The sequence below is a fragment of the Muntiacus reevesi genome, chromosome X, assembly GCF_963930625.1.
Source record: "Muntiacus reevesi chromosome X, mMunRee1.1, whole genome shotgun sequence".
Classification (NCBI taxonomy): domain Eukaryota; kingdom Metazoa; phylum Chordata; class Mammalia; order Artiodactyla; family Cervidae; genus Muntiacus; species Muntiacus reevesi.
The window spans coordinates 50,348,052-50,361,196 of record NC_089271.1 but is presented as its reverse complement, the minus strand read 5'-3'; the positions used below and the strand labels follow the sequence as shown (position 1 = coordinate 50,361,196).

The 13,145-nt window shown below is 45.7% G+C and overlaps 1 protein-coding gene across 2 annotated transcripts in view; it reads right to left on the bottom strand.

Moving 5' to 3' along the window:
* Positions 1 to 13,144, bottom strand: part of SMC1A (structural maintenance of chromosomes 1A) — a 46,075-nt gene extending 32,931 nt beyond the window's left edge. For both annotated transcript variants that reach the window (XM_065916601.1, XM_065916603.1), the window contains exons 1-13: positions 12,954 to 13,144; positions 7,748 to 7,936; positions 7,524 to 7,636; positions 6,228 to 6,431; positions 5,896 to 6,134; positions 5,081 to 5,339; positions 4,858 to 4,998; positions 3,139 to 3,221; positions 2,787 to 2,994; positions 1,638 to 1,823; positions 1,365 to 1,544; positions 1,119 to 1,265; positions 882 to 1,019 (exon numbers count right to left, since the gene is read on the bottom strand). In XM_065916601.1, coding sequence (XP_065772673.1) covers positions 882 to 1,019; positions 1,119 to 1,265; positions 1,365 to 1,544; positions 1,638 to 1,823; positions 2,787 to 2,994; positions 3,139 to 3,221; positions 4,858 to 4,998; positions 5,081 to 5,339; positions 5,896 to 6,134; positions 6,228 to 6,431; positions 7,524 to 7,636; positions 7,748 to 7,936; positions 12,954 to 13,062 — 2,196 coding nt within the window. In that variant the 5' untranslated portion in view covers positions 13,063 to 13,144. The remainder of the gene's footprint in view (positions 1 to 881; positions 1,020 to 1,118; positions 1,266 to 1,364; positions 1,545 to 1,637; positions 1,824 to 2,786; positions 2,995 to 3,138; positions 3,222 to 4,857; positions 4,999 to 5,080; positions 5,340 to 5,895; positions 6,135 to 6,227; positions 6,432 to 7,523; positions 7,637 to 7,747; positions 7,937 to 12,953) is intronic.
* Between the last annotated feature and the right edge of the window lies 1 nt (position 13,145).

Below are 13,145 nucleotides of genomic sequence, written 5' to 3'. Positions count from 1 at the left end.
CTCTCCACACACAGAACCTGAGTTAGCACTGCTCCACTCAAGGCTGCATCATCTCTCACTTGAACCATCATATGGCTTCCTTCCCTGGCCTCCAGTCTGCGAGCTTCAATCCAAAAGACTGGGCACACAATAAACATCGTTATTTACAGGTCTACACTTCCCTCATCTATAACCCCTGGGGCCAGGTGTGTCCTGGAATTTAGACTTTTTGATTTTAGAAAAATGACATATATACTACATATTACATAACACCTCCAGAGTGGTCTGGAGAAGCACCTATAATCAAACACATTAATATAGCTAGAAAAGTACCTCCACTCACAGGGACTGAAATATCTGTAGCTCACTTTCAAAACTCAGAAGAAACTCAAATATTTGTTGAATGAATTAGGTTAATAGCACCTAACATTTACTGAACATTCATTTGGTACAAGCAATCAGTCTAAATACTTCACATGTATTAACTCATTCAATCTGTGCAAGGACCCTATAATTCTACAGATTATTTACAGATTAAGATGAAAAAATGGACACTGAGGTTTGTTTGTTTTTGTTTGGTATTTGTTTCATTCTGTTTTTTGAGTATCTATAATACATACATTTGAAAAAGACGTTTCTGGAATATATTTTTCAAAAAACTCTTATAAACCAATATAAAAATGAGCAAAAGATTTGAACATTGAGAGGTTTAGTAACTTGCCTAATATCATAGAGCCAAGTCCTAAACCCCTGACTGTCTAACTCTGTGCCATCTATTCCTGGTTTCCAGGAACAGACTGGGAGGAGAGACGGAAGAGGGACAACTTCCCCACCCCTAGAAAAGCCTAGACCAGGAATATGAGGATGGCCATTGGTGAACAGGGCTGAAGGTCAGGCCCCACCTGCAGATTAAGGGCCAGATGCCGTGTCTTGGTCTGTTCTAGGTCACTCTGTGAGTACTTGAGCCGCATCTGCAGTCCGTGGGCCTGAGACTGCACCTGACGTAGTTCTGCCTCTTTTCGCTTTGCCTTCATCTGCTCCTGAAGTGGACAAGAGGGAAAGGCTAAGTGGTAAGAAGGTGGCCGGCTGGCCTGGGCTTAGGACCCCCATTCCTAGGGACAGCCCTGCCTGTGGTTTACCTTCAGCTCTTCTGTCAACCGCTCCTTCTTCTCTTTCAACTTGTCTACTGCTTTCTCATCCCAGCGTCGGGCCTTGGCCTTCAGGTCACTGGCCCCGCCAGAGATCACCCCTGACTTCTGGAACAGGGTCCCATCCAGTGCCACTGTCTAAATACAGCAGGGAAAAGAGAGGAGGGGGGAGAAGCTGAACAAAGGAATCGCCAATACTAAGCCTATCCAGTTACAATGTGGCAAAGGAATCCATACCTTGTGGCGCTGGTGGCCTCCAAAGGCTATGCGGCGGGCATCCTCCACATTGTCACAGACAAGGGCATTGCCACAAGCATACTGCAGGGCCTTTTTGATGTGAGGTGGCTCATAGCGAATCACATCAATCACCAGCTTTGCCCCCTTCAGCTCCCGGAGTTTCTCATCTGTAGGTTTTACCTGTGAGAAAAAGCTTAGTTAAGTGGCTGAACATGGAGGGCTAGGAGGAGCAGCCCTCTCACAATGCCTTGGCCCCATCACCACCAGCCTCACCTCCAGGTAATCAAGAGGCAAGAAAGTCTCAGGCTCCCCACGCTGCTCCTTGATATACTGAATGCAGTCCCGGCCTGTCTTCTCTGAGTCCACAATAATGGCATCCATGTTCTTGCCCAAAACCTTGGTTACTGCAATCTGATACTTCTTTTGTGTGGGCTGGCAGAGGTCAATGAGGCGGCCGTACTAAGGAAAGTCAGAAGAGTGAAGCATGAAGTTTTTGAGAGCTGGCTCAGGAACCCTAATTCCCAGTTTAGAAGAGGGATGGCAGGTCAGAATCTCTATCAGGAGTACAGCCCCCAAACTATGGAAAAAAGGCCTACTCTGGCCCCAAAGCAACAACAACTTCAGGCAGTCATGTCTGAATCCAGAATCATCTTCCTAAACCTCACTTTAACCATTTCACAGACCACTGCCACCACAGGCATTATGCAACTTAATTGGGTTCCACAAATAAAGAGCACAATAAATGCAATGCACTTGAATCATCCCATATTACATTTATTGTGCACTTTATTTCTATTATTATTACATCAGCTCCACCTTAGATCATCAGGCATTAGATACTGGAGGTTGGGGACCCTTGATCTACAGAAATGATCAAGAAATATTTGTAGAACCCAATTAAGTTGAACCCAGGGATGGAATTACAGCAATAGAGGGATAATATTCAGGGAATCTGGGAACTCAGGATTTCGTTCAAGAGGCCAAGAGATCTGATAAAACCTAGTAAATGAGCCGACTGTTGTATGTCTAAGGAGCTCACACTGAAGCCTGCACAGAGCTATTGATACATCCTGGGAACTAATTCCTGCCCTGCAGACCCCTTCCCTTTCCCAAAGGCCTCTTCACTTTCTCCATCTCCCATAAAGGAGTGGACACAAGCAAGACAAAACTTTCAGAAAGATACAACTGGTGTGAGGAAAAGAACACAAGGTTAAGAGTCAGAACAAGTTGGGTTTGAATTGCAGTTCTTATACATGTAAGCTATGCTGTTTTGAGCAAGTCATTTAACCTCTCTGACCCTCAGTTCTCCCCAGTTGTAAAAATGGGATTAGCAATCCTGTCCTCATGGGGCTGCTGGGAAAATTATCTGACAGTGAATATGAAAGAAACTGGTTAGGAAATGAGTTCCCTTTCCACTCTTACCACGGAACCAGGGTACAGGCGCTTGATGCTTTCCATAATTTCTGCCTTTCGCTGTTGGCGGCTGCTCTCCTGGCGGTCGATGCGAGCATCCCCCAGCTGCTCCATTACCTGGTTCAGCTCCTTATTAATCTCATCAATACGTCTCTTGGCCATCTCCACCTCCTCTGTCAGCTCCCCCTCTAGTTTCTTCTGTTCCTCTAGAGACTGCCTACAAAGTAAGGAAATACCAGGGTTATCCTGGCTGGCCAGAAAATATTCCTGGCCAAGAGGGACTATGAGGGTCCTTCCTGGGGAGGGGCAGGTTCACAAGAACAGGCCTGGAGGTAAGAGGGAATGTTACAAAGCCACATACTTGCTGGTTGTGATGTATTCCTCTAGTTTCTCAATCCGTTTCTGATTCTCTTCAATCTCCCGCAGCTTTTGCTTGATCTTGGCCTGGGAGTGAAACAAAGACACTACATCACCATAGGCTGAGCAAGTTAAGGCCAAGACCATGGAGCCCTGGCTCATCCCCCATATGCCTACTCATCCTAAGAGCCTAACAATCACAGACAATCTGTCACTAGTATAACAGGCTTATTAAAAATCAGATATACAGTGTTCAGTGTGCTTCTGCTAACTGATGGGGCCAGCATGGGCCCTATGAGACCCTCTCACAGATGTTCTACCCAGCCTGGAACATCTTCCTCACCAATCAGGGAGGCTCAAACCAAGACAAAGTAAAGTTTTCTGGGCCTTTCTGCACTTCTGCTTTCTCATCTATAAAATGCAGGTAACCTCCACTTCATAGAATACACCATAAGTGCTTAACATGTATTAGTCACTAATTCTATGTGTGTGTGCACTCAATTGCTCAGTCATGTCTTACTCTTTGCGGTCCCATGGACTCTAGCGTGCCAGGCTCCTCTGTCCATGGAATTTTCCAGGCAAGAATACTGGAGTGCGTTGCCATTTCCTACTCCAGAGGATCTTTTCGACCCAGGGATTGAACCCTTATATTCTGAACTGGCAGGCAGATTCTTTACTACTAGCACTACCTGGGAAGCCCCTAGCTATTAAATACTAATAAAATAGCTATTAATGCCTAATACCTTCTTTTAAACATTTAAAACTGCTTAGCACAATGTTTGGAACACTGTAGGCTCTTGGAATATTGTAATAACTTTCCATCATTCCTATTATTTTACTATTATTATTATTAGGAAGACAGTAAGTGAAGTATACTTGAAAGTGTGAGCTTCCAGGACTTACCTGGTGGTCCAGTGGCTAGGACTCTATCCTTCTACTGCAGGGGGCGCAGATTCAACCCCTGGTCAGAGAACTAAGATTCCACATGCCACAAGGTGCAGCCAAAAAACCAAAAAAGTGTGGGCTACACTGCCCAGGTTCATATCCCAGTTCTGCCAGTTAATAACCTTAGGCAGGGACCTCCCTGGTAGTCCCGTGGTTAAGAATTCACCTGCCAATGCAGGGGAGAGAGGTTCGATCCCTGGTCCAGAAAATCCCACATGCTGCAGAGCAACTAAGCCCATGTTCCACAACTACTGAGCCAGCATTCTGGAGCCCAAGAGCCACAACTATTGAAGCCCATGGGCCCAAGAGCCCATGCGCCGCAAAAAGAGAAGCCATTGCAATGAGAAGCCTGAGCACTGCAACTAGAGAAAGCCTGCAAGCAGCAGCTAAGAACCAGGACAGCCAAATAAATAAATCTTTTAAAAGATGACTGCATATATGTAAAAAACAGTGCCTAGCACACAGTAAGAGCTTGCCTTTTGTTGTTTAGTCGCTGTGTCCAACTCTTTTGAGATCCCATGGACTGTAGCCTGCCAGGCTCCTCTGTCCATGGAATTTCCCAGGCAAGAATACTAGAATGGGTTGCCATTTCCTTCTCCAGGGGAATGCTCCTGACCCAGGGACCAAACCTGTGTCTCCTGCATTGGCAGGCAGATTCTTTACCACTGAGCCACCAGGGAAGCCCCATGCTAGATGCTAACTATGGTCATTACTGTCAAGACTATCGTTACTTCCATTTCTCTGGACCATCACCCCTAATCTTGTAAGGCATGCCCACCTCTGTCTCTACTTTCTTCCGTTCTTCCAGATCCAGCCGGTCCTGGTCGGCCTTCTGGTCTCGATTGAACTTCTCCAGCTCCTGGGCAAGGGTAGCTGCTCTCTTGCTGGCTTCTTCTTTCAACCGGTGATATTTCTTCACCTGTGTCAGGAACAGGGATGACCAAATCAGTCCTGTCAGCCTAGCAATCTATTTGCCCATCCCTCCACCCCTCAGAGCTTACCTGATTCTCCTCCAAGGTCAAATCTCTGCCCTGACTCTGACTTTCCTCTTCCATCCGTTCCTCAAACTCCTGCCGAGCTTTCTCCACTGACAGCATCTCCTTTTCCAGCTCATCCATGTCACCTTTACGCTTCTTATAATGCTTCTGAGCATTCTGTAGTGACTTTTTGGCTGCTTCCAGCTTCTTGATTTTGTGGGAAGTATTTTCCTTGGCCTTGATGTACTGAGGTCGCTTCTGGTTCAGCTCTGAGTCCTTCTCCCTTTCACCAGAGGGGAGGGGGAACCAATTAGCTCAGTGGGAGAAGGGAGGGTTCCAAGGCTTTTTAATCCAAAGGGGGATTAGACACTTCCCTTCCAAGCCTCAAGGAAGTGCCTAAATGAACAGGGCCGATGTCCCACAGATCCTGTGATGGCTTCAGCCTGGCATTCCAGCCACTCTAGAAGGTAAAGCTACCACCCCTGCCTCAACCCTAGCCAGGACAGACCTCTTAGTAACAACTCCCAAGAGTACCCTGTGTTCACGTAACTGTTCCCCATCTGATCTAACTTTTTCAAATTTCTGTTCTTTGACCTTCAAGCTCCAGTTTTCCTCTTCTAGGAAGGGACTATCAGTCACGAGTGGCTTCCCATCACTTCTTGGCAAAGACACCACCCTTTTCAAATTCTCCTCTTCTGAGTACCCATCTACATGGAGTCTGAGTACTTAAATACTCTACTTGTCTAACATGCAAGTCAAGAAATATGCCTGATTCTAGCCAAAGCCAAGTCAAGGGGAAGATGCTTTCCACAAGTCGCAGGCTCGGTCCTGCCACTTACTTGATCTCCTTCTCAATCTGCTGTTGTTCCCGCATCATTTTGCCCAGCTCCTTCTTCTTCTCCTTCAGCTCATCCTCTACCTTGTCCATCCGCTTCTTGTCCTTCTCTATCTCCTTGTTCTTAGAGGCCAGTTCTTTGTTGAGCTTCTCAATTTCCACTTCATTATGATAAAGTTTGAAAAGCTGCAACTGTACCTGAGCTCGCACCACCTCATCCTTCAGGCGCTGGTAGCGGTCAGCCTGTGCAAATAGGGGTGTGGAGGCAGGGGTGCATCAGTGAGGCACTGGCTTCATCCTGGCCTCTCAGATCCCAGAGGCAACCTGGCCACCTACCTCTTCTTTTTCTTGTTTGGCCTCCTTGCGTTCTGCTGCAATGTTTTTTTTGCGATGGTAATTAAACTGTGTGTCCTCTTCAGCTTTTACCATTTCCTTTTTTCGCTTGTCATATTCCTGGGCCAGCTCCCCAGAGCGACTGATCTCTTCAAAAAGAGCTGTCCTCTCTTTGGGGTTCTTCATGGCAATGGATTCCACAGCACCCTAGTAAAGGTCAAAACACTCTCCCCACTTAGACCCTATTCAGTTCAGTTCCCCTACCCACTTCATCATTCAGAAAATGTTCACTGATCCCTTCCCCACACTGGGTGCCACATTTCACCACTGAGCTTTGAGGACATCCCCTGTCTTTTAAGGTACATGGGGAACAGAAGAAATAGAAGCAGAGACAACACCATGTATTACGTGCAGTGACAGCAGGAGCACATAAAAAGAACTAAATGAAGCTTGAGGGTAGATGACTGGTAGGAGTATCTATGTGGGAAGGTTTCCCAAAGGTGACAACTGTGTCTGGAAGATGGGGAAAAAACTAAACAAAAAAGTGAGAGAGACGAGGTTATTCCACATAGAGGAAAATGAGCATTGCAACGTCTGCAGGCCAAAGAAAGCAGGCAAATTTGGGGAACTGTAAAAAAGTTTAATTAGGCTGGAGTGCAGGGCTAGAAGAATATTGGCAGATGAGGGTAGTGAGGTGAGCAAGAGCCAAAGCAGGGCTGTTTCATGAATGACAGGAGTTGGATTTCATGCTAAGGCAACAGTTCTCAAATTTTAGTGTGCATCATAATAACCTGGAGCTCTCGGAAAAACACAAACTGCTGGGCCTCACCCCAGTCTCTGCCCCTATCGGTCTGGGGTAGGGCCTGAGAATGTGCAATTCTAACATGTCCCCAGTTGATACCAATCTGGCGACTACAATTTGAGAACTGCCATCAGACAGCAATGAGAAAATCACTGAAATGTTTTAAGAGGAAGGAATATTTGTGCTCTCATAAGATGAATCTTAGGGGATGAATAGGAGGGGGTTAGACTGGAGTCGGGAAGCCCAGTGAGGAAGCTGCTACATTAGTTCAGAGAGAGGTGATGAAGCCAGAGATAGAGCAAGTCCAGTGGGGATAGGAAAAAAAGTAGATAGCCAACAACTGTTAAAAGTGCCCACCTGAAAAGAAGCCACCACAATGAGAAGCCTGCACACCAGACAGGCACACACACACAGCAGGTCCCGCTTGCCCAACAAGAGAAAAGCCCAAACAGCAACAATCATCCAACACAGTCAAAAAAAAAGAAAGAAAAGCCCACCTGGAAGACGAGGAAGTTACGAGCTTTGATAAGAATGCCCAACTTCTCTAATTCCTCACTGTACTCATGTAGCTGGACCACTTTGTTGTTGATCTTGTACTCAGAGGAACCTCCTATAAGACAATGCATGAGTTAGCCAAGGGTCAGGCCTCCCTCCTACCCCAACAAACTAGTCGAGCCACCCCTGTGGACCCAAGGAGAACCTTCTGGCCAGCCTCACCCACCTACAATGACACGGGCAAATGTGCGGTCCTCAGCACCCTCTTCAGAATAGACCATGCTGACAAAGGCTCGGTTGGCTGCTGGTTTGCCCACAGGAGCTCCGTGGATCAGGTCCCTTAGGGTCTTTACCCGCAGGTTGCTGGTTTTCTCACCCAACACAAAGCTGATGGCATCCATGAGATTTGACTTACCTAAAGGAGGACACGACAAAGTAGAGGAGGGGAAATAAGGGGAGGGGAAAAGGAATAAAAGAAACACTGAGAACAGAAATGTCCTCTAGACTGTCAGGAGGACAAAATACTGTTTTGCCCCTGTAAAGACTGGGCCTGACCAAAGCCCTGGCTCAAAGGCTTAGAAAAATAGCTCCTTTGAAGCTACTACTTACAATAGCCAAAAACTAGAGCCCCATTTACGGAAATAATATATTCACAAAATAGATCATTCTACAATTTTTTTTTTGCCTTACTGCAAGGCATGTAGGATCTTAGTTCCCCAACCAGGAATTGAACCCACATTCCCTGCATTGGAAGTGCAAGGTCCTAACCACTGCACTGCCAGGGAAGTCCTCTACAACCTTTGATGACATGGGAAGATGCCCACAAACAGGAGAAACAAGCATGATAAAAAACTCAACATAGTTTGATCTCAACCAAGTTTAAAAACAAACAAACAAACAAAAAACACAGGTGATGAGGGAAGGAGGAAAATGCAGAGCTGTTGTTTGACAAGTATAGTCCTTTGCAAGATGAAAAAGTTCAGAAGACTGGTTGCACAAAAATGTGAATATATTTAACATTAGTGAATTGTACACTCAGAAACAGTGAAGATGAAATTTTACGTTATGTGTATTTTAACATTTTTAAAAAGGCATGTCTTTATAGTGATACAGGAAGTACACAGCATCACTATGAAGTGTGTTTCCAAAAATATTCAACCTCAATCTAAACAGACCTTTAGACCTACGCCCCCCAGTTTATAAGAAATACAGCATCTAGAGAAACATGGTACATGACAGCATTAGGAAACCTTAAGGCAAACACAGAATGTGGAATGTTCTACAAGACAACTCTTTTTAAAAAATCAATGTCCTCTGGGGAGGACCATTCCAGAATATAAGTGATTACTGAGCTTCCCTGGTGGCAGAGTCGGTAAAGAATCTGCCTGCAATGCAGGAGACCCGGGTTTGATCCCTGGGTTGGGAAGATCCCCTGGAAAAGGGAATGGCAATCCACTCCAGTATTCTTGCCTGAAAAGTCTATGGACAGAGGAGCCTGGCGGACTACAGTCCATGGGGTCACAAAGAGTCAGACAGGACTGAGCAACTAACATTTAGCTGACTTTCCTTCCCCTCACCTGGGAAATCTTAAAAACATGACTCAATGGGTAAGCACATAGTTCTCTGTGGGAGTGGCAGCAGCACAGGTGTATCAGGCACAAGTTGTGATCCTGGCTCTGAGAATTAAGTATGCAGGTGATCACAACCTGTTGTGCCTCAGTATTCTCATCTATAAAATAAAGATGACGGTACCTCCCTCCTAGGGTCACTGTGAGAATTTAAATGTAAAATGTCCCAAAAAGTAAAGTACTGATACTTGTCACATAGTTGGGGCTCAATAAATGGCAATCCTATCCTATCCAAACCAGGTCTGAACTCTTAGCTTGGTTTCCCTCATCAGAGCAGGACTAGCACAACATGCAGATGAGGAGTCAGTCTTTTAGGCAACCCATTTCCAACCTTTGGGCTTCTCCCATGCTCTCCAAGGATGACAAGAACATCACACAATCAAAGGCCTCCATACCTGCAACCACTCAATATTGTAAACATTTTTATAATATGCATTATGATCTGAACAATGATAAAATGTTTCAAGGAATGTTCTTGGGGAACTCCACAGGCCAATGATGAAAATACCAAAATATATACCATGAATTCAAGAGAGAAAAAAAGTTAACATGTACCAGGTGTCTAGAGCAGAAATTCATTGAAGGGAATCAAGGCAAGTTTTGTGAGTTGCACACTAAAGAACAGGTAAGGGAGGGCCAATCAGACCAAGGGTTTTTTTTGGAATACTTGCGCATACAAATTTACCCATGTTGAGGGGACTGAATGCCAAGAGGTGCATCCTGGCTCTTTCCACAGGGGCCACCACACCAAAACCCTAAGAAACTGCAATGGAACCCCAAGCATTAGCCATCTAAGATGGGGGGAAGTGGAGTGGTTTTGCCTCTCCCCCCAGGGGACACCTGGTAATGTCTAGAGACATTTTTGATTGTCACACCTGAGTCACGGGGGTGGGGGGGGGTGCTACTGTCACCTAGTGGGTAAAAGCTAAGGAAGCCACTAAATACCCTACAATGCACAGGATGGACTCCAGAGCAAAGAATTATCTCACTGGAAATGTCAATAGCGCTGCTATAGAGAAACCCTGCTTAATTGAGAGCGAAATCTAGGCAAGTCTCCAGGGAAGGTCATCAGTTAGAGCTACTTCAGCAAGGGCAGTCCCTCAGGCTAGGAAGTGATTTAGCTAGAAACACCTCTGAGATGGAGGAACATAGCAGGATTCCAAATAGATAGCTAATTCGGGCAGACAGGAGGAATCCTTGGTGTATGATTTAGAGACAGGGAATTTAGATATGAAATAGAGATTTTACCTGACTACCCTTTCTTCCTTTTTCCTTTTCCCCCCAGTTTTAACAAGATGTAACAGTTAAGCTATTTCAAATCCTAAAAGATGATGCTGTTAAAGTGTTGCACTCAATATGCCAGCAAATTTGGAAAACTCAGCAGGGGCCACAGGACTGGAAAAGGTCAGCTTTCATTCCAATCCCAAAGAAAGGCAATACCAAAGAATGTTCAAACTACAACAATTGCACTCATTTCACATGCTACCAAAGTAATGCTCAAAATTCTCCAAGCTAGGCTTCAACAGTACATGAAATGAGAACTTCCAGATGTTCAAGCTGGATTTAGAAAAGGCAAAAGGAACCAGAGATCAAATTGCCAACATCTGTTGGATCACAGAAAAAGCAAGAGACTTCCAGAAAAATACCTACTTCTGCCTCATTGACTATGCCAAAGCCTTTGACTGTGTGAATCACAACAAACTGGAAAATTCTTCAAGAGATAGGAATACCAGACCACCTTAACTGCCTCCTGAGAAATCTGTAAGCAGGTCAAGAAGCAACAGAACCAGAAATGGAACAGACTGGTTCCAAATTGGGAAAGGAGTATGTCAAGGCTGTGTATTGTCACCATGCTTATTTAACTTATATGCAGAGCACATCATGCAAAACACCGGGCTGGATGAAGCACAAGCTAGAATCAAGACTGCTAGGAGACATATCAATAACCTCAGATACACAGATGACATCACCTTCATGGGAGAAAACAAAGAACTAAAGAGCCTCTTGAAAGTGAAAGAGAAAAGTGAAAAAGTTGATTTAAAACTCAACATTCAGAAAACGAAGATCATGGCATCCGGTCCCATCACTTCACGGCAAATAGATGAGGAAACAATGGAAACAGTGACAGACTTTATTTTGGGGGGCTCCAAAATCACTGCAGATGGTGATTGCAGCATGAAATTAAAACACGCTTGCTCCTTGGAAGTAAAGCTATGACCAACCTAGACAGCATATTAAAAAGTAGAGACATTATTTGCCTACGTGTAGTCAAAGCTATGTTTTCCATTAGTAGCGTATGGATGTGAGAATTGGACCATAAAGAAAGCTGAGCACTGAAGAATTGATGCTTTTGAACTGTGGTGTTGGAGAAGACTCTCGAGAGTCCCTTGGACTGCAAGGAGATCAAACCAGTCAATCCTAAAGGAGATCAGTCCTGAATACTCATTGGAAGAACTGATGCTGATGCTGAAACTCCAATACTTTGGCCATCTGATGCAAAGAACGGACTCACTGGAAAAGACCCTGATGCTGGGAAAGACTGAAGGCAGGAAAAGAGGACGACAGAGGATAAGATGGTTGGATGGTATCACCGACTAGATGGACATGAGTTTGAGCAAGTTCAGGGAGTTGGTGATGGACAGGTAAGACTGGAACGCTGCAGTCCATGGGGTTGCAGAGTCAACGACTGAGCGACTGAACTGAACTGAACTGAACTGAACTGACATACAACACTGTATTAGTTTCAAGTGTACAATATGATTCCGTATTTGTATATATTGCAAAATGGCTGCCCCAGTAAGTTAACATCCATCACCTCACAGTTAATATTTTTTGTGACTTTTTTAAGATCTACTCTTAGCAATTTTGAAATGTACAAGAGTATTGTTAACTAAATGACCACTCTTCCTAAAGAGCCATTCGAGTCACTTATCACATCATCACTTTATTACATCAGTCTAATTTCCTGCACAGCACTTATCACAGCCGAAAAATAACTTTATTTTCTCCTTTATTATCGTCTTTCCCCTAGAAATATAAGTTCTCTGAAAGCATGGCTTAGTCTATTCTCCGCGGTTTCCAAAGCACCTTAATTGAATAAATCCTTATAAAGCAGTAAACATTCAATAAATTTGACAAGCTAAAGAGTTCTGACTTCCGACGGTTTCAGTGGTAGGAAAGGGGTGAATTTGAGGCTTCCCCACTTCTCAGTTGAGGATGGGGCAGGGGGTTCAGACCCCAAGCACTACCGAGCCTGGAGCACGGAGTTCGAAATTCAAAAGTGCCGCCTCCAGAGAAGAGTTTTTAAAAGACAGAAGGGAAAAATTAAAAAAAGGAATTGGAGTGTCCCAGCGCGAGGCGGGAGGAGGCGCTGGGATGAAGCAGAAGTATACCATTTGGCCCAGAGGCCAGGAGCGGCCCCGCATCTTCCTGGTGGTACAAACAATGTGTGGGGCCGGATGCAGGTGCGCCGGCAAGGAAATGCGTGGCCCACGACTGAAGCCTGCTCCGGACGCGCGACTTCTGGAGGCTGGGGGCAGTGGGCGGGGTAACGTATAGCTCGGCCCGTACCACTCAGGCCGGGACGGGGGTCACGCAAAGAGCGGGCAACTGACACCTGGGAAAGAGGTTCGAATCAGAGCACCCGAGCGGGAAAAGCGGGTCCGGATCGAACCCCTTAGAAGGGCAAGGAACCTGCTAGGGTTCGCGACATTTCAGGGTGCAAAGGCTGGGTTGTACTACTCTGCTGCCAGATAGGGGGTCCAGGCTGGGACTTGCGCAGGGCCGCAGCCGGGCTTATCTCACCAGAGCCATTGGGTCCAATGATGGCGGTGAACCTCTGAAATGGTCCGATAATCTGCCGACCCTTGTACGATTTAAAGTTCTCGATCTCAATCAGCTTCAGGAACCCCATTACTGCGGCAGCGCCGCCAGCGCTAAGAAAGGCCGCGCCGTTCGCCCGCCAACTGGGATAGCCCGCGCGGGAAACACCGCAGT